Source organism: Muntiacus reevesi, chromosome 20, assembly GCF_963930625.1.
Source record: "Muntiacus reevesi chromosome 20, mMunRee1.1, whole genome shotgun sequence".
NCBI lineage: Eukaryota > Metazoa > Chordata > Mammalia > Artiodactyla > Cervidae > Muntiacus > Muntiacus reevesi.
In genome coordinates, this window is record NC_089268.1 from 11,411,177 (window position 1) to 11,432,283 (window position 21,107).

The 21,107-nt window shown below is 54.0% G+C and overlaps 1 protein-coding gene across 3 annotated transcripts in view; it reads left to right on the forward strand.

The window, feature by feature from the left end:
• The window catches only part of PPARD (peroxisome proliferator activated receptor delta), an 85,565-nt gene extending 73,277 nt beyond the window's left edge, over window positions 1-12,288 (forward strand). For all 3 annotated transcript variants that reach the window (XM_065912340.1, XM_065912337.1, XM_065912339.1), the window contains 5 exons: window positions 6,253-6,407; window positions 7,167-7,305; window positions 8,567-8,769; window positions 8,937-9,387; window positions 10,313-12,288. In XM_065912340.1, the coding sequence (XP_065768412.1) occupies window positions 6,253-6,407; window positions 7,167-7,305; window positions 8,567-8,769; window positions 8,937-9,387; window positions 10,313-10,560 (1,196 nt within the window). In that variant the 3' untranslated portion in view covers window positions 10,561-12,288. The remainder of the gene's footprint in view (window positions 1-6,252; window positions 6,408-7,166; window positions 7,306-8,566; window positions 8,770-8,936; window positions 9,388-10,312) is intronic.
• The last annotated feature ends 8,819 nt before the right edge of the window (window positions 12,289-21,107 follow it).

Sequence of the window (21,107 nt, forward strand, 5' to 3'; positions counted from 1 at the left end):
GATCATGGGAGGGGGGTCTGTCACGCTCTGCATGCAAGCCTGCAACATTCTCATAACTTAAAAAGCAAATGAATCACTTTCTTTAAAAGGATGAAATAAACTAGTTGCTGTTTTCTTAAAAAAACAAAACAAAGCAGCCAGCAGGTGAGGGGCCCCAGGAACAAAGCTTCTTGTGTTGGGGATCCCACCATCCAGGGCAGGAGCCCCAGGTCTACCACTGTGGACCGCGGGCCTCTGGCGAGGGCCCCACCTCTCCAGTCCCAGGCTCTTCACCCTTTAGGGCTGCGTCCTGGAACTTCCCTGGTGGCCTCGTGGTCAGGATTTCCGGCTTTCAGCCTGGTGGCCCGGGTTCGATCCCTGGTCGGGGACGCTGCGTGGTGCAGCCGGAAGTCCTCCCCGTCTCAAGGGCCGGCGGGTGAGGAGTCACCGGGACATGTGATGGCCACAGGTGTGCCAGCACCTGCCAGTTCCCTGTTCCTCCCTGTGAGTCTGTGACTTTGGCCTCTGGAGTCCCCTTAGGGAGCCAAGAGGATGAGGCGCCGTCTCAAGCCCTGAGACAGCAGGGAGGCCGCATAGTTTGGCTCCCTCTGACCCCCCAGAGGTTCTGCGCTGACGCTGTGCACCTCTGACCAAGCTCAGCACCCGCCAAGCACCCCCGCTTCCAGGAGGCAGGCAGGACGGGCCTCAGGTGAGCACTCAGCAACGAGGCCGCTCGCGTGCCCGAGTCCTCGGCCGGTGGGGGTGCTGAGCCAGCCTTCACCCGCCTCTCCTGCCCCCTCCCCTCCGGCGGCAGTGATGAATCTCCCAGTCACACCCAAGGAGGTCAGGGGTCTCTGCACAGGACTGAGGGAGACAGCGCCCTTCCTCCCGGCCTCGGCACATCCTCTCACTCAGCAGTGCTTGACGGGGGTCCGCAGGGGCTGGCCGTCCAGGGGAGGGCACGACTGAGGACCTGCCCTGAGGAGCCCGCAGGCCAGGCGAACAGGAGACTGCCGGGTCACCCAGCCCCAGAGTTCCACAGAACTGGCCCTGTCTTCAGAAGCTGTTTGCTTTGGGGGCTCTGCCAGCAAAGTAAATAGACAGGGCTGTTCCCTCTGGGCCACCCTCTCAGCTCTGACAACAGCACACCTCCAGCGATGGAGGCTAGATAGACAGGCAGGTGGCGCGATGACGTGAGTAAGGTCAGTAGTGTCTGTTTGCTAAACTTGTAATCAGAGATGGTGCAACTGCTTCTTCATTCTCTGCGTGATGGGGTTCCTGCTTATGCTGAGTCCAAACACTCCAGTAATATACTCGGCGGTGACTCGTCTCCTCACTGATCCTAGCCACACACTATTGATTAGTAGTTATAAACACAAGTACACACACGCACACGTAGGTATGGGTGGTCGTCCAGTGCAGTGGGTCAGAGCTGAGCCCTGGGGGTTCTGAGTTATAATTCTCAGTCTGCCACAGTGTCAGGGTTCTGTGGAGAAAGAACCGAGAACAAGTGTGTGTGTGTGTAGAGATTTATTTTAAGGAATTGGATCTAATTAGAACGTTTGGCAACTTGAAATTCAGCAGGCAGGCCAGCAGGCTGGAGACCTGGGGGCGATGATGGTGGCGCTGGAGTTGGAAGCAGCCTGCAGGCAGCATTCCATCTGCCTTGCGGAGGCCTTGATCTCATTTTTCTAAGGCCCTCAGCTGACCGGCAGGGGCCTCTCACATTGTGGGGAGTCCTGATTTAAATATCAGTCTTATCAAAAAATACCTTCATAGTAACCTGTTAGACTGGATTTGACCAAAACCTGGATCTCATGGGTACCTGGCCTGGCCAAGCTGACACAGAATTAGCCACTGTCAGCCCGTCACGTAGCCTCCTGAGGCTGTTTCCTCATCTCTGAAAGAGGCTTAAGAAGACCTGCTTGAAGGGTTGTTGCGTGGGTTGCGTGAGGCTGATGTGTGAAGCGTCCAGTGGAAGTCCTGACACGCTGGGCGTGTACTAACACAGAGGGCATTGTTGCTTCACACACGTAGCCCTTGCAGGGGTTCTCGGATTGAGGGTGCAATCCCACTCCTATCGTGTACTGCCCAGGTGACCGTGGACAAAACCCATGACTCCCTGGGCCTCGGCCCCCTCATCTTTACGTGGCGGGAGTTACTGGCTCCCAGAGTGGTTTGAAATGATGTACATGCTCTGTTGCTCAGTCCTGTCCGACTCTTTTGTGACCCTGTGGACTGTGGTGCACGAGGCTCCTCTCTCCCTGGGATTCTCCTGCTGGGAGATCATGGACGGGCCAGGAGCCTTCAGAAGCGGGTCCCTTAAGTGGGTAGCATTCTGCCATTATCACTTTTGGGTAGGATATGGGGACAGTTGGAGAATAAACTTTTAAGCCAGGTGATGAACAGGGAAGACACGGAAACTTTATCTCTGGAAAGCTCCCCGTGAAGTGACAGGAATACCACAACACACAGGTTCCCCACAAGACCCACCCTGTGGGATGCGGGCACTCTGCACATCCCCGCCCCTCAGCCCCACCGCCCCTTTCTGCCTGTGTGGCGGTTATTCATGTGCTCTTAGCCCCTCAGACAGGTGCGGGGCTGGCGCTCACCCACCACCTGCTGCCCCAGGCCTCCCTCTCTCCCCGTGGTCGTCTGCCTGGCAGGGGAGCAGACACACCCGGGGCGCCAGCGCTGCCCTGGGCCTGCCTCCCCGCAGTCCAGTTGGCAGCTCTTACTGACTGTGCCCCACCACCCCCAGGTCGCTCCCTGCCGTCCAGAGCTCTGCCTGCGTCGCTGGTGCGTGGGGTTGGCACCTTGGCTTCTTCCAGGCTGAGCAGGGCGGGCGGAGCAGGGGCGCCCAGTCTCGTTCGGCGCTCTCCCGGCCTCACAGGCAGAGGCCCCTCCGCCCCCGTCTTGGTTTCTGTGAAGCCGTGGAGAAGAGGAGCCAGCAGCCAGAAGAAGGCTGGGCCCCTGCCCTGTGGGCACAGGCTTGCGAACTGCAGAACCTTAAGTCCCATTCTCACCGAAGCGGATTTACACAGCACTGCCAAGATCCAGGAGCTTCTCTGTTAACGCCTATGCTCCTCACCGTGACTAGACAGGCACTGCTGTCAACTCCGTTTGCAGAGGAGACAGGCCCAGGACACAGAGCTTAGGTCTGAGCCTTGGATCCCGACTTGAACTGTCCACAGGGCTCTTGAGCCCATTCTCCCCTCCCACACCAGGCCTGCCGCTTCTGAGAACCTGGAACCAACTTGGGGGTCATCCGAAGCCCTGACCTTTGAGCCCAGAGAGGGGAGCGGTCACGTTCCCTGAACCCCTCGCCCAGCAGCCGCTCCTGCGCAGGCCTGCGTCTCGCTGCCTGCCCGCCTCCAGCCAGCCTTGCCACTCGCTACCTTGGGTCCTGGTTTCCTTACCTCCGCTGGTTGAGGGCAGGGTCCGACTCCCGCTCTGCACTCGGCAGGTGCTCAGCAAATGCCTGTTGAGTGAAAAGAGGGGGTGGCATTGCCACAGCAGTGCCAGCAGCAACCAGGTGACCAGATGCCTGCCAGCCCTCCAGGGCCGCGGCGGGGACAATGGGAACAGCCTGGGGTGATAGGTCACTGTGAACCCAGGTGCAGTGGAGAAGGTGGCCTTCGAGATCCAAAGAGAACGTGAGTAGAGACATGCCGAGGCTAGCAGGGGAGGCAGATGTGCAAACCACAAAAGCAACACCACTTACAAGAAGTGGCAGAAAGCGAACATGCACACAGACCACACAGATGGGGAGGAAGTGCCGGAAACCCTCCCTCCCCTCATCTGCGCAGGTCTCCACAGGGCGTCGTCACGTGTTATCTCGTTTTCTCCCAGCAGCTGGTGACGTGAATCCCATGCCCTCCAGGAGCGGGGGGTCCTGCCCAGCCCCTCCAGCCAGAGGGCACTGAGCCCCGGGCACCCAGGCGGCTGGAGGACCCTCAGTCCAGAGCCGCCGGGCACCTGTCCTACATCCCGCAGCAGTGCCCCAGCTGCCCCAGGGCAGCAATGCCCCGGCCCTGCCCTGTGACCCTTACGTCCTGGCGGGGGCGCCCAACTCCGAGTGCACTCAAGGGTCCCTGAGACCGGAAGGGCTCCCTCCGCCAGGCCACCCACTCCCCGCAGTGAGCGCCCCTGTCCTCAGGCTGAATGGCACAGCTGCAGCCCATGGAGCGCCTGGCCTCTGTGACCGACCCGGCTTTTCAGGAAGCAGGGTCCTAGTTCCTCCTACCCTCACAGCCGGGAGGCGAGCAGCTGCTGCAGGCTGCCGTTTCCTTCTCCCGGGGACCTTCCCGACCCAGGAATTGAACCTGTGTCTCCTGCGTCTGCCGCACTGGCAGGCGGATTCCTTTACCACTGACCCAGCTGGGAAGCCCTCTGTTTGTTTATTTGGAGCATCAGGTCTGGGGGCGGCGTGCAGGGTCTTCGTTGCTGCCCTCGAGCTTTCTCTCTAATTGTGGCTCTCGGGCTCAGTAGTTGCAGCACCCAGGTTTAGTTGCCCCGCAGCATGTGGGATCTTAGTTCCCCGACCAGGGATTGAACTCATATCCTCTGCACTGGAAGGCAGATTCTTAACCGCTGGACCACCAGGGAAGTCCCAGCAGTCAAGATCTTGTGCAGAGTGACCATACTATAGAGAGGGCAGAAGGCAGCCCGGAACACGTTAACATCTGGGCTGACCACCACGGCTGGGGTCTCCCCACGGCACCGTCTGCTCCAAGCTCCTCTGCTCTGGGGATTTGGCCCCTGCCCCTGCCCCTTAGGAGGCTGCTCATTCATCAGGGAAGAAGACCGAGGGCGGCAGGTTGTCGGGCTAGCCTGGCAGAGGAGACGGGCGATCTGTGGCGTCACGAAGCAGCATTGTGCTGGGGCTCAGTCAGGCCCCCTTGCCAGGGAAGGGCTCATTTCTGAGCGTCCGAGGAGGCATTCAGGAGAGACCCCCGGCCCTTCTTGGTGAGTCAGCTGACAGCACCGATACCTTGAAGTCCCCCGTGGCCGACTGCTTTCCTCACTGACACTCTCAGTCCGGGGCTCGGATGGCTGTGCCTTTATTAGTAATAGGAAAGCGCTCAAGGAAGTTCAGCCTGCTGCCCGGTCAGCGTGACTGAGACTTCTGCTTTTTCTGCTCAGTCAAGCAAGAAATTTCGTGGGAATGAACTTGAGCTTCTTGAGAGACTCTTCACAGCATCCCTAGAGTCCATGCAGGAATCAGACCTCTGGGGTGGAGGCGCTTCTGAAGCCCCCATAAACCATGCCGCACAGTCTCCCATGGGCCCACCCAGTGGAGCCTTGTAAACCAGGGAGCCACTTCCTAAGGACAGTCTAAGAGAATCTATCTGCCTTTTCCCTCTTGCTGCCGTCCTCCCAAAACACAGCCATCCCCCATGCCCTCTCTCCACCAGTGGTGAGTCCACCCAGGCAGGCTCTGACTCAGCCAGATAATGAGCAGAATTTCTGGAACACCTGTAGGGTGTCAGGTCTGGGGGAAAGGCTTTGGACACATTCACCCTCCTCCCAGAGAAGGTCAAGAGGCTGAACCTCAGAAAGGTTGACTCCCAGAGGTCACGTAGCCCTTAAGTGGCTGAGCCAAGACTGTGAATCATAGGTGTCTTACCACCTGTGCTCCCCTGAGGGCTCTGGTCACCTCCCCAGGCCCCTAGGCCACCCTGTGTGTGTGTCTGCAGACCTCACCCCGTGTTGTGTGTCTGCAGACCTCGCCCGTGTTGTGTCTGCAGCCCTCACCCCGTGTTGTGTATTTGCAGACCTCGCCCCGTGTTGTGTGTCTGCAGACCTCGCCCCGTGTTGTGTGTCTGCAGACCTCCTTGCATTATATCTGCAGACCTCACCCCGTGTTGTGTATCTGCAGACCTCACCCCGTGTTGTGTGTCTGCAGATCTTGCCCCGTGTTGTGTCTGCAGACCTCTCCTTGTGTTGTATCTGCAGACCTCACCCCGTGTTGTGTGTCTGCAGACCTCACCCCATATTGTGTCCACAGACCTCTCCTTGTGTTGTGTCTGCAGACCTTGCCCTGTGGTGTGTCTACAGCCCTCACCCCGTTTTGTGTGTCTGCAGACCTTGCCCCATGTTGTGTATCTGCAGACCTCGCCCCGTGTTGTGTGTCTGCAGACCTCGCCCCGTGTTGTTTGTCTGCAGACCTCGCCCCGTGTTGTGTGTCTGCAGACCTCACCCCGTGTTGTGTCTGCAGACCTCGCCTGTGTTGTGTGTCTGTAAACCTCGCCCTATGTTGTGTGTCCGCAGACCTCTCCCAGAGCTGCTCTCCACTCTCACTGCTGGACCAACTGCAGATGGGCTGTGACGGGGACTCGTGTGGCAGCCTCAACATGGAGTGTCGGGTGTGCGGGGACAAGGCATCGGGCTTCCACTACGGTGTTCACGCATGTGAGGGATGCAAGGTACGGGCTGAGGGCGGGCTGTGCTCACATGGTGAGTTGACCTGACAGAGCTTTCCCGCTGCCAGGCGAGGCCCTGACCAGACCCACTGCGAAATTCCTGCCTGGGAGGTAGCCAGGCCTTTGGGCTGGTTCCAGTCTGAGTTCTGGGTCCCGCAGCGGAGGGGGGGTTCCCTCACCCGGCCTGGCCCGCTGGGCACCAGCAGTGCTGACCCAACCTCTCACCTGGGCCGCTGGCGCCCCCTGGGGACCGGACAGGAGAGGACGTGCAGGACAGAGTGCTTGCGTCACCTCCCTGAGGTCAGGGCTTCCTGCGCCTCAAGGCCCCAGGACGGGCTCCTTTATAAAAAAGGAAACATTTTAATTCTTTTTCCAGGAGTGCTTTTGGGTTCTTTCTCCTAACTGCACACCCATCAAAATTTCACAGATGATTTTACTAAACAACTGCCTAGAAAAATGCAGAACAGATGCATTTACAAGTAAATTAAGTTAGCCATAGTACATTTGGTGTCATCAAACTAACAAAGAAGCACTTAAACATGGTGTTTTATTTGAATTATTTCAGAAGTTTTAGAATTGTTTTACTTTCCTTCTGCCTCTCCTCTCCAATGATATTCCCCCTGTTACTTCCAAGATTCAGGAATTGTTTCATCTTAATGTATAATCAAGCCCTCAAGTGCAACCCAGCGGGCAGGGCACGAGCCTCACCCTTTCTCCCTTCCTCGTGGTTTTTCTCTTCCTCACGTGTCCACACTCCCCCAGGGCTTCTTCCGTCGGACGATCCGCATGAAGCTGGAATACGAGAAATGTGAGCGAATCTGCAAAATCCAGAAGAAGAACCGCAACAAGTGCCAGTACTGCCGCTTTCAGAAGTGCCTGGCCCTGGGCATGTCGCACAATGGTGAGCTGACCCGATACCAGGTTTCTGGGAGCCCAGAGACAGTGGGTGCCTGCAGAGCAGGGCCCAGCAGGCAGGTCAGCTGCTGACCTTGCCCGTCTGCACCCTGAGTCTCAAAGTCAGCACAGGCTGGCCTGAGGGCTGCCTTCCCAGACTGCCTGGGACCTGCCACGCTCCCAGTCCAGGGCGTTGCCTGTCTGCACCCAGACAGTTGCCGCCTTTCTGCACCCAGGCCTCACCCTGTCTGGCCCAAAAGGGACCTGGGAATTGACCCCAATTCCAGTCGTGTTGGAACCACCACTCTCCTGGAACCTGTCCTGGATGACCCGACAGGGCGTGAAAAGCCACTGCCAAGGCCCAGGACCCCCTCCAGCCTTGGTTGTTGAGGGCAGGCGGAGCCAGTAGGTGACCGCGTGTATCGCTGCCGGGAGCCAGGCTGCAGCCTCCTGGAGGCCGGTGCTCCAGGAGACAGCCTGCCCTGCCCCATGCGCTAGGTGCCCAGCAGTCTTGTCTTCAGACTCACTAGGATGTTGCGTAGCCCACCTGCCCCCTCTTTGCCCCTCTGGGTCAGACCTCCAGAGGACAGGGAGGCCCTCTATACGTGTCTCCACCCACAGATACCTGCCTGTCTTGCGTCTTAGAAGGTGGCAGGTCTGGAGTTTGATCCCTCCCCTTCAGCCGGGACCCCATCCCTTGGGTGGGGAGAGGGGAATTTTCTAGGAGGTCTCAGGGGTAACTGAACGCTTCTCAGTTTTTCTCTTGAGAGAAACCAGATTCACATCCTGGTCTATTATTAGTGACTACAGTTTTTGAGTGCTTACTACGTGAATACTCTTACTTAATTCTGATCATCTAGTGAGATTTATTAGCTGCACTTTTCCCATGAGAGAAGGTGAGGGGGCCTGCCTGAAGCCAGCCACACTGTGGGCCACCTGCCGAGCTGGCCCTCAAGCGCAGGCCTCTGATGACAGCGACTGTCCTCCCGCCCGCCAGGCGGCACGGCCTCCCAGCCTCCCAGCCACAGAGGCTCAGTCGCCCTGTGAGTTAGGGCCCTTGTGTGCTAGACTCTGAACAAGATAGCCAGTAGACCTGCCCCCCTCCCCGAGCTTGTATTCTGGAGGGGTACCCCAGCATTCCAGCTTGCTGGCTCTCAAGCTTCTGAGGGCCCTGTGCTCAGAAAGGGTGTCTCCATCTCTGGCCCGCGTGCCTTAGAGGTGCCTGGCCCCGCCTGGGCCCCTCCATGACGGTCCCCCTCCCTGCACAGCCATCCGCTTCGGCCGGATGCCAGAGGCTGAGAAGAGGAAGCTGGTGGCAGGGCTGAGAGCCAACGAGGGGAGTCAGCACAACCCCCAGGTGGCCGACCTGAGGGCCTTCTCCAAGCACATCTACAGCGCCTACCTGAAGAACTTCAACATGACCAAAAAGAAGGCCCGCGGCATCCTCACCGGCAAGGCCAGCCACACGGCGGTGAGTGTCATAGCTCAGCCGGCGGCACCCCAGGCTCTGGGCCCTGCTGCCTGACCACAGGGAGCAGCGGGCCTCCTCCCTGCTCACTCCATGGTAGAGGCAGAGGGTGTGGGAGCACACACGGGCGGGGCCCCGGGGCCGGGCCTCTAACGGGGCCTGGTTTGCAGCCCTTTGTGATCCACGACATCGAGACGCTGTGGCAGGCGGAGAAGGGCCTGGTCTGGAAGCAGCTGGTGAACAGTCTGCCCCCCTACAAGGAGATCAGCGTGCACGTCTTCTACCGCTGCCAGTGCACCACGGTGGAGACCGTGCGTGAGCTCACGGAGTTCGCCAAGAGCATCCCCAGCTTCGGCGACCTCTTCCTCAACGACCAGGTGACCCTGCTGAAGTACGGTGTGCATGAGGCCATCTTCGCCATGCTGGCCTCCATCATCAACAAGGACGGGCTGCTGGTGGCCAACGGCACCGGCTTCGTCACCCGGGAGTTCCTGCGCAGCCTCCGAAAGCCCTTCGGTGACATCATTGAGCCCAAGTTCGAGTTTGCCGTCAAGTTCAACGCCTTGGAACTTGACGACAGTGACCTGGCCCTCTTCATCGCGGCCATCATTCTGTGCGGAGGTAAGTGGGGCGGGGAGGGGGCGGAAGGCTGGCCCCGCAGAGCCAGCCTCCTGACAGATGGGCCCTCAGCTCAGGGCCGAGCCTAAGCTCTGTCAGCGTGAGGAAGGGGCCTTGTGACGATGGCAGTGGGACACGCCCAGCACTAACGTGTGTGCGGGATCAGCTCTCTCTAGTATATGCAGGTGACACAGAAGAGAAAGGAGACACAGCAACATGCTGATGGGGGTTATTTCTGGTGGCAGAGAAAGTTTCTGTTTTACCTGCTTTTTTCAAATTCCAGCACACCAAATATAATCAGACTCATGCTGACAGTGGCATAGAGCTTGCTTCATGCCAGGCGCTATTTCGGTTTCTTTTTGTTTATTTATTTTTGGCCACACTGGGTCTTTGTTGCTTTGCACGGGCTTTCTCTGGTTACATCAGCCAGGGCTATTTCTCGCTCTCGTCACGGTGGCTGCTCTTGTTCCAGAGCACAGGCTCTGGGTGTGTGGGCTCAGCAGGTGCAGCTCTAAAGAGCGAGGGCTCAGTGGTGTGGCACATAGGCTGAGCTGCTCCACGGCGTGTGGTATCTTCCTGGACCAGGGATCAGACCTGTGTCCCCTGCATTGACAGGCAGATCCTGTCCCCTGTGCCATCAGGGAAGTCACCCTAGATTATAACTCTTTAATCCTCATAACAACTGTATGCCAGAGGCACTTCTGTTATTCCCATTTTACAGATGAGGAAACAGGTCCAGAGAGGCTGAGTGATCTGCCCGTGGCCATGTTAGTAGTCTTTGGTAGAGAAGGGGTTTGGATCCACGCGGGAAGCCCACTGTCCCCAAGGCCAAGTTGTCCACACCAGTGTGGGGGTAGGGGGCTGCCCTGCCCTCCGAACCTCCAGCTGTGCCTCCTCCCTCCCACGCCCCTGCCCTGTGTCCCCACAGACCGGCCAGGCCTCATGAACGTGTCTCAGGTGGAGGCCATCCAGGACACCATCCTGCGTGCCCTCGAGTTCCACCTGCAGGCCAACCACCCCGACTCCCAGTACCTCTTCCCCAAACTGCTGCAGAAGATGGCTGACCTGCGGCAGCTGGTCACCGAGCACGCCCAGCTGATGCAGCGCATCAAGAAGACGGAGACCGAGACCTCGCTGCACCCCCTGCTCCAGGAGATCTACAAGGACATGTACTGAAGGCGGCGGTCAGGGCCGGCACCCGCGGGGCCTCTCCCATGACCAGCCCTGAGCACGGGCGCCCGAGCAGCGGGATCACTCACGCGGCAGGACTCACGGCTTCTGGCTCCTCACCCAGCCTCCCTCCCCTCCCCCTCAGCGCCTCCAACTTCCCTCCTTTCTCAGCTCCTCTTCCTTCCTCACTGTAGGTCTCATGCTTCCTCCTCTCTCCCCTCCTTTTCTCTCTCCCCCTCCCTGTGTCTGTCCCTCTTTGTCTTCCTCTGAGACAGTTTATCACTTCACCAGCAGCTACAGCTGGGCCCGAGCAGGAGGGGTGCGGCCTGCCCTCTGTTCTATGGTCACCTTCTCCCGTCTTCACGGCCAAGGACCCCAAAGAAACACTAAATGCTCTGGGCCTGGCTTCCTGGGGAAGCCAAGGAGCCCTGAGTTGACTACAGAGCAACCCCTCGTCCCTGGGTCCCTGGTGGGGGCCGCCTCCCCCAGATGGTCACTGCCCTGCTGAGGCCGCGCCTGCCCCCCTCCCCCGATACCCGCCGTCCTCCTGGTCTTCTTTTCACTGATCTTCCAGGCCAGCGTCACTGATGGCCCCCTGTGCTGGCCACTGGGGTACACCCCTCCAGCCTGGATAGAGGTGGGGTTCGCTCCGGGTGGGGGTCCCCACACCTCCACTGAAGAGAAGCGAGCTTCCTGGGAGGCAGAGGTTGCTGGGGTGGGTCCCCCAGCAGCATCCCAGCTCCCCCCCTGCAACTGGCGAGTCCTGCCACTATCAGCTCCCCAGCTCCCACCCCCGCCGGGGCCTGGCCACATACCCGCCTGTGCCCGCAGGAGGCTGCCCTGCTCCAGCCCAGCTGCAGCTCCGGCCCGCACACTCCCCCCAGCACACACCCCAAGAGCACTGAACTCACTTTACCTGGGGGCTCCTCGCCCCTCTCCCTCTCCTCCTGGAGGCGAGTGAGGGCCCAGAGGGGCCAGGGGTGGCCCCACAACTTCACCCCGTTCCCTGGGCTGGGCTGGATCTCTGGGTGGGCGAGTGGGGTGGGTCCTGCGAACCCGGCCCAGCACCTGCTGACAGATCCTGCACATCTGTGACCCCCATTTGTCGCAATAGCTCTGCTGTGCTCCCCTTTCCTTGTATTTGGCCCAGCTGGCCGCCTGGAACTCCCCCTACACCACCTGCACCGCCTTGGGTGACCAGGACCTCGCCTGGCCCAGCCCCACTCCTTGCCCAGTTCCTCCCCCCAGTGACGAGCACTTACCACCTCCACCTCGGGAGGGAACGCAGCTTGGAGGCTGGCCGAATGGAGAGCAGAGCCCGCCCAGGCTGCCTTTCCAGAGGGAAGTGGACCTGGAGGGGTGAGGGGCTGGCTGGGGTCTCTGAGAAAGGTGGCAGGAGACACGGGGTGAGAGCCCAGGCTTCCTGGGTCCTGTCTCGTCTTCCCCAGGGGCCCTTCCACACCCCCCAATCACTCTCTATGGCAAAATTCTCCCCTCTGGTCCCTGTTCTCCCCTCCCCGCCCTCTCTCCCCGCCACACACGCCATCCTCATCCCCCACCCGGTCTGATGCTGAGGATCGCAGCTCTTCTCAGTGTCTGAACAGTCTCCAAAATGGAAATGTATATTTTTGCTAGGAGCTCCAGCTTCCTGTGTTTTTAATATAAATAGTGTATACAGACTGATGGAACTTTAAATAAATGGGAATTAAATATTTAAGAATTGATTTAGACTATCTCAGTTCTTGATAGTCTTTCTCCTGGGGGCCTTGGGGGACTACCCCCTTCCACAGCCCGTGCACGGAGCGGGAGACACTGGGCAAATAGCCTGGTGTTCTGGTGGGGGTGCCCATCATTCCCCCCGCCTCTGGGCTCTGCCCACCGCTCATCGGCCAGCAGGGTTTGTGGACGACTGAGGAGGTGCCATCCCACTCAGAGGAAGCACTTGGGGTGGGAGCGGAAGAGGGGGTGTGGAAGCGCAGCACAAACCAGGCTTGGGGCGGCGGGGGTCTGGGAGGGGCTCAGGAGGGCCCGGGAGAAGCCAGTCCCTCTGGGCCTCGAGTGGGATGGGACTCAGAGCCAAAGCCTGGCGTTCACTGCCGGACGCTGCTCTCCTTCACAGACACCCCGGTTTTCTCCTTCACTTCCAGTGGGGCCATCTTCACAGAGGTTCAGGACAAACAAGTCCAAAGGTTAGACTAAAAAAGAAGAAAGGAACCATGAGAGAATTAGAAGATACCGTCTTTGCAATAACTCTATAAAACTTCTGAAACTTGTAAAGGTTTATTTTTAAATAAAGGCAGAAGTCTCCAGGCTGGTAATATCCCTGGGGAGCCTGAAGAAGCAGACACAAAACCTTTCTGAAGGACAAACACAGGCAGTACAGAACTTCCACAAAATGATAAACGGGAAGCAACCTGCATGGAAATGAGCAGAACAACCAGTGAAATTAGAGCCCCAGGACATCAAGAAATACAGCTGTTGGTTACAATATAGGAAACGAAACGGGTTTTTTTTTTGTTTTTGTTTGTTCTATTTTGCCTGCGGTGGGTCTTAGTTGTGGCTTGTGGGATCTTGTTCCCTGACCAGGGATTGAACCTGTGTGTTCCCTGCATTGGGAGGGCCGAGTCTTACCCACTGGACCACCAGGGAAGCCCCCAAATAAGTTTTATATTATTTAAAAATATATAAAGATATGAAAATTGTACACAAGATAGTTTGCTTTTCAAGGGGGAAAAAAATGATAAACATTTTTAAAGAAATGCTTGGAATTTCCGGAGAAAGAAATTTAGTTTTAAAACATCAGAGACAGCCAAAGAGATCATTTTTTGCACCTCAAAAAAAGATCTATAGAAATCATTAAAAAAAAAAAAAAAACCACAGGAAAACCAAAAATGTGGAAAGGAAGAATAACAATACAAATTCTCATATACTGCAGAAGGGAGTAGAAATTGATACAATCAACTTGAAAAACAATTTGGCGAAACGTCATAGCGTTCACATACACCCGTGGAAGCTTGAGGCATCACCCAGGCTCCATCCCTGAGCATCCCTGAGGCCCGTGATTGCCTGGCTCGTAGCTGAGGTCCTGTTAGGAAATGGCCTGTAGTGAAGGGAGCCTCCTTGCTCAGAATAAGAACATCTCAGGAGCAGCCTGTAGCCCATGTGTGGGGACAGTGCAAGCCCCACCACCCGAATTTGAGACGACGCGAAGAATCGTCCCAGCTCCCGAGTGGAAGCTTCTGTTGTAACTGCATCACGGTTTAACTTCTCTCTCTACCCAGTCCTGCCTCGTTCAGTTTCTTACAGGGGCTGTTCTCAAACACACTCCCCAATGAGTGTCCTGTAGGTAAAACTCCAAATCTATCCTGGGGAAGCCAGTCCGACAACACCACGGCCAAATTATACCAAGACTCGCATACATGTTCATTACACCAAGAGCAAAAACTTAGAAACAGCAAAAATGTTCATCAACGGGAAAATGGATACATTTGATAAATTTGATGAATAGATGTTTCAGATATTTTTTGAAACGTGAAATTTATTGTACACCCGAAAATGTCTTAAGTTCCAGGGGGTATACGCAAAACTTGAATCTATATAATAAAAAGATAATATCTTACTATCTACACATTTAAAAATTTTCTTCTGTTGAGGGGGAACATAAGGGAAAACCTTTAAATCAACCATATTTAATTTTTTAATTTTTTAATTTAAAAAATTTTTTAAATTTTTTAATTTTTACTTATTTTTTTTATTAGTTGGAGGCTAATTACTTCACAACACTTCAGTGGGTTTTGTCATACATTGACATGAATCAGCCTAAATCAACCATATTTTAAAATGTGTGACACAGTAAGATAAAAGCTACCTACAAATTGATAAGTTGAAGTGCATCAACCCAATCGAAAAATGGGCAAAGGATTTGAGCAGGAAGAGCAATGCCTCTAAAACATAGGGAGAGGTCCTTATTCTCATAGGAAAAGAAATACAAGTTAAAACTACAATGAGGGCTTCCCTGGCAGCTCAGTGATAAAGAATCCGCCTGCCAATTCAGGAGACACGCTTCGATCCCTGATCCGGGAAGATCCCATCCCATGTGCCGCGGGGCAACTAAACCCTGCGCCACAGTGAGCCTGTGTTCCAGAGCCTGGGAGCCACAACCACTGAGCCACGTCCCTCCGCTGCTGAAGCCTGCTCACCCCGGAGCCCGTGCTCCGCAACAGGGGACGCTGCCACGATGAGAAGCCCACGCGCTGCGACTTGAGAGCAGCGCCCGCTCTCCCAAACTGGAGAAAAGCCCACCCAGCACGGCCAAAAATAAATAAAAGTAAATTTTTAAAAGCCACAATGAGATACTATTGTTTTACATAACAAATTAACAAATACCCACAAATTTGATTATATTATGTGCGGAATCTCACACTGTTGGTGGAAGTAAAATCTGGCACAGCCTCTAGAGAGGGCAGATTGACAGCACCTGTAAGAATTATTTTAAGTAATTTTGATCCAGCAAAAGTTAAAAAACAGTGATGTCCTGTTGATCTCCCAAACTAGTTAGACAACAGAAGTTGTTTAAAAGTCTCTCTTTTGGGACTTGCCTGGTGGTCCAGTGGTTAAGAATCTGCAGAGGTCATGGGTTCGATCCCTGGAAAGGGAGCGAAGATCCCACATGCCACGTAGCAACTAAGCCTACACTTGGCAACTAGTGAGCCCACAAGAAAAGTCCACGTGCCACACACAATGAAAGATCCCGCATGCCACAACTAGGACCCGAACCAGACAAGTATATAAATACCTAAAAACAAAAATCTCTCCTAATTCCTCTTGTTTGGTCCTTTTAACTTTCCCAACTTATCTCCTACATCGGGCACTGCAGTCCTGTGAAAAGAACGTGGGCTTTGGAGGACTAAGACAGGAACTGAGGGGTTCTTAGAGTTCGTGGTCTCCTTTTCCCTCACTCCTTACTGTCTGTGGGTCCAGCCCCTAGGTCTCCAGAATGCAAGCTAGGAATCCACCAGCCAGTTAAACTACCTCAAAGAGGTCTGATGGGCTGATTTGATATCATCCAATCTGGAGCTTCCTTGTTAGAGTTTTAGGCAAGCCCCTCCTGGCCACCTCTCATTGTGGCCCTTGCTGAAACCTTCAAAGTCCTTAACCCATCCCCCAGTTTCCTCCAGAAATCATCTAGGGATCCCCCAAGGCCTTCCTGCCCCACTCCACCTATGTCCTGCAGCCTAAACAGGGCACCTAGAGCCCCCAGCCCCCTAGCCTTCCAGTCATCCTGCTCTACACTCCTTCCCACCTCACGCAGGCCTGGGGCCATGGGGAGGGGTGGGCTGCGTTTCCCAGCCCCTCCTCCCATTGGTCCTGCCCAGAGAAGGCGGATAAAGGAGCACCAGCCCTACCTGATTCTCATGAGGGGCCACAGCTGGGATGGACTCTGCCGGGCCCGATGGTGGTGGCCGAGGTGGGGGGAGCAGCTCCTACTCCCAGCGGCCACGCAGGTAAGGGTCTGGGTTTTGGGAGAACACAGGGGAAGTGGGGGAGATTTCTTTTGAGTTCCTTCTGGCCATTGAAAGCTCAGTCTTAAAGAATTGGGGTGCATCAAGTGGGAGATGGGGCTTCCTAGCCCCCTCTCCCATGCAGGAAGGGTCTAGTGATGACCTCTCACCCTCTCGTAGTCCAGAGGAGGAGACTGAGACCAGAAGGGATAAGACACACCAAGGCTACGAAACTCAATCAGAGCCAGCTCCGGTCCTGACCATTCAGAGCAGATTCCCCACGTGTCTTTTTTCTCTTTATACAGCAAAGGTTTTTCTGCCCTGCAGCACCATGCAGCTCTCTGTGGTGGGACCTGTGCTCCCAGCCACATTTGTAGCCCCTGCATGCAGCCTAATGCCAGGTGTTCCCAAGCATTTGAATGGAAATACTTCAGGTTGAACATTACACCATTAGAGAGTCATTCCTTTGGGTATGCTAGCTCACTAGTCCTCCCATCAAACATTCAGACCTTAAAACACATTCATTTTCCCAACAGCTGGAAGAGTTCAGTTCCCCAAAGAGAACTGAAGTTTGGGTAAAGGAGGGACCGTTCTCCCTAAAGAAGGATCACTGTAGACCTTAGGGTCTCCGTGTGAAGTGATTTCCCCAGGCTGGGAAGAAAGGTGATCTGATAGCAAGGGGAAGGCAAAAAAAAAAGGAAGACGGACTTTTACTAAAGGAGATTTTCAGTTGTTTCTGGCCCTGCCCAAAACTCAGGAAGGAAGGTGGCATGCTAGACTAAGTCTGAGTTCTGTAGTTTTTATTTATTTATTGGCTGCACTGGGTCTTTGTTGCGGGGCGCGGGCTTCTCACTTCAGTGGCTTCTCTTGATGTGGAGCACAGGCTCTAGGGCAAGGGTTCAGAAGTTGTGACGCATGGGCTTCGTTGCCCTGCGGTTTGTGGAATCCTCCTGGAGCAGAGATGGAACCTGTGTCCCCTGCATTGGCAGGCGGATTCTTAACCACTGGACCACCAGGGAAGTCCCAGGGGCTCTCCAGTTTTAAGAATCCCGGTCAGCATGTGGCCGGCTGCCCCTCCCGCCACACCCAGCCATGATCTCCTGGTCCCTGCTCTCCTCTGCACCCTCTGCTCTGGCTCAGCAGGCCAGTCCCAACTCCCCAGGCCCACTGCTTGGGGGTCTACTGCTCTGGCCTCCTGGCCACCCAGATGCTCCTGCTGCCTCCCCAGGCCTGGATTACCTGTGACCTCTGGCTGCTCTGTCCCCAGAAGTTGGCTTCAGAAACTTCCCCAAATCCAGCGGCCCTCACCCCTGGCAATTCAATCTTGGTTAACTAAATACTGTGCTGAGTGACCACACCTGGGTTTTAGCCTTAACTCTTGTTCTGAATCCCAGGCCAGTTACTTGACCTCTCTCAGCCTCAGATTTTGTAAACAAAATCTGCCTTTTAAGGTTTGTTTTGAGGATTAAATGAACTAATCCGCCATTTCCTCCAAACCAAATGTATTTTATTGATATATCAAGGCTGTGTGGGTAGAAGACCTAAACAAATAGCAACAGAAACAAGTTTAAGCAACGCTGGGTGAAATCAAACAGATTTCCTTTGCAGGGCTTATCAGAGCCTTGAAGATGTTCATTGACAATAAGCAATATACGACATGACTCTAAGAAAAATACAGAAGGAGGAGTTTCTCAAATCTATTTGATCACTAAGCCCTTAGCCTCTTTTGTTGTGGCTCATTTGATGGTCTAAGAGCCCCTCTGGACCTGCTGGGAGAGCTCTGTCACTGGACCTCTCAGCTTGTGACAGAGCTAGTGTTGTGGCCTCTCCAGGCAGTCTTGGAGGTCAGCCTCATTGTTGGTCTTTAGGGAAAGCAAAGCTTTGGGGACCTGGGACAGGAGGCTTGCAAGCCCTTCCTTTGAGGGCCACCGGCTCCTCCCCTGGGAGATGAGAGGCTCCTCCTCTTGGGTCCCTCACCCTTTCCCCAGTGATTGTCATTTCCACTTCACCACTTAACCCAACCTCCATCCACCCTCCAGCCTCGCTAATCTGGCGGTCACCACTGACCTAGTCCATCCCCTACTCCAGCCTTTTCCTATTTACTCTCCAACTTGTAATTGGGAGTGGCAACATAGCAGGCCTGGCATCTTCTATAAACCTAAAAGAAATTTGAAAAAGCATGTTTCCCCTTCAATCTCCAAGTTATCTAATGGTTTTCATCATAATGTAAATTGTTGCAAAGGTTAAATTTCTAATGTATTTTAAGTAGTCCCATTTTTAAAAAATATTTATTTATTTGGCTGCACTGGGTCTTAGTTGCAGCACACAGGATCTTGGTTGTAGCACTTGGGCTCAGTTGCTCTGCAGTGTGTGGGATATTAGTTCCCCAACCAGGGATCGATCCCGTGTCCCCTGCAATGCAGGGCAGATTCCTAACCACTGGACCACCAGAGAAGTCCACTAAATATTCCCATTTTAAAACAAAACAATTATTCTTTTTTCATTCCAAGAGAGTTTTAAGAATTGTTTTTAGAAAAGCTACATCACTAAATCAAATGCTTTTTCACCATTTCTGAATCTTCTTTCTCCAAGGCTGGTGCCTCAGGCAAGATTTTGAGGGATATGTTCAAAGCTCTCAGCCCACAAGAACTTGTCTTTAATCTTCCTAGAGGAACTTGTCCATTTTTCCAAGCCAGGCAGTGATAACGATTAAAAGGCACCATGGGGTACTGGGCTGGGGCTGGCTGGGGCTCTGTGTAGAATTTCAACCTGAGCTATTTCAGGCTGCTTGCTTTAGGTCCTACTAATGAGCTTGCTGTGTGGGCAGCTGACGGGCAAGGGCAGGTGAGCAGTGTGGATCTGAATAAATATATTATTCTTTTCCTGTATCCAGTGGTGTCTAAATCCCAGAGAGTTAACATATAATGTCATCCATTTAAAAAATACATAAGCAGGCTCTTTACAGTGTTACATAATTCCTTTTTCTCCTTGAATGCCTATTGCACTCCCCTCCCCAGAATTTTATAGTACTATTTTTATGTATTTGGCCTTGTGGGGGTTTCGATGCGGTGCACAGGCTCTTCGCTGTGACATGCAGGCTTCTCTAGCTGCAGATCACTGAGGTGTGTGGGATCTGAGTTTCCCAACCCGGGGTCGGGGTTGAAGCCTCATCCCCTGCATAGCAAGGTGGATCCCTAACCACTGGATGACCAGGGAAGTCCCTAAGAAAATATTTTTTATTCTCAGAAACCTTTTACTGATCACAATGGTATTTGCTCCTGCAACAAAGATATTTATGAAACAGAAATATGATTTTTTTCTAGATTTAGTTACTGGAAGTATTCAATACCCCCCCTTTTTTTGGGGGGGAGGGGGTTGTGCCTCACGGCTTGCAGGATCTTAGTTCTCCCACCAGGGACTGAACCCCAGATCCCGGCCGTGAAAGCGCCTAGTCCTAAACACTGGACCGCCAGGGAATTCCCTACACACTTTAACAGTTAATTACTAAATTAGAAAATTTTCTGTAGAAAATTTAGTTGAAGTTGTTGCTTCCCCCTGTCAAAAAAAGCTTATGAATCCATGGATAAACATTACTTATTGTTAGAATAAGACAGGATTCAACATCAATTTTTTTTTGGTCATTCAATTTTTTAAAAATTTTATTAGGGCATAGTTGATTTACAATGTTGTGCTATCAATATCAATTTCTATTTCTAATACTGATGAATGGAAACACTGAGAAATCTTGTTCACATAAATAAGCAAATGGAAATGAAAAGTGATTTGTTACAGTAGGGACACTCGATTCTTTGAATTTATTCTGAATTAAATGCCAAAAATGAGGTAGTGGTCTGAATTAAAATCAAAAGTTACTGTTTAGTGATCTTACATGACCCTCCTTACCGTCAAAACAGCTTTTGCAAAAATAGCAACAATAATAACTACAGCTATTACATTGTATGACAATAATCATTGTAGTAATGTTTATTACTACTAGCACCTCCTCAAAGACCCTCCCTGACCATCTTGTCTCAACTGTGTCCCCACCCTGCCAGCCTTTTATTTCTGCCTGCATCCTTTCTACCGTCTGTACTTGTCTTGGTTATGTCTGCCCTTGTTGCAAGGCCAGGACTGGGGGAGGCGGGGATGGTAAATTATGCAGGGTTGAGTCCTATCTTTATTTAAAGCTTTGCTATTTTGTTCATTGTGGATTTTTTAATTTATTTTATTTCTGGCTGTTCTGGGTCTTCGTTGCTGCGCTGGCTTTTCTCTGGTTGTGGTGTATGGGTTTCTCACTGCAGTGGCTTCTCTTGTTGCAGAGAACGGGTTCTAGGATGTACGGGCTTCAGTATTTGTGGCTTTCCTGGGCTCCAGAGCACAGGCTCAGTAGTTGTGGCACACGGGCTTAGCCGTCCCACTGCATGTAGACTCTTCCTGGACCAGGGATCAGACCCATATCTCCTGCATTGCAGGTGGATTCCTTACCACTGAGCCACCAGGGAAGCCCCATTGTGGATTTTTTTTTTTTTCTGCATTAATTTATATCTTTAAAAAATCATACTAAAACATAATTTCCTTTTATGATTGAGTGTTGGGGGCATCTGTTGAAATTTTGTGTCCAAGGTGAGTGCCTCACTTGCCTCCCCCTGTTCATGGCGCTGGTTTGTCGAGCCACGGCTCCATCAATTCCGGGAGCTCCGCAGGCGAGTTCCCCGTCCAGGGGCTCCACACGTTGTCGTAAACGAAGGACCACGTGCCGGACAACCCGGTACCTTCACCAGCAAGACTGGGTCGCCTGTCGTTTCCTTCCTCCCCCTGCCCCTCTGCCAGGGCCCCTCTTGGACGTTCTCCGGGGAGCGGCGGGGGCCACTCTGTGGCAGAGCCCTGGCTTTGACTGGCAGTCTGTTTTGTCGCAGGACAAGAGTCCAGCCTCTGTTCCCTCCCCTGCTGCCCTGCCCACTTCACAGGTGGGCTCCTTCCCGCTCCCAGCAAGACAGCACCCAACAAGAGCCGAGGTCCCCGGAGCCCTGGCGCAGGCCTGAACACACAGTA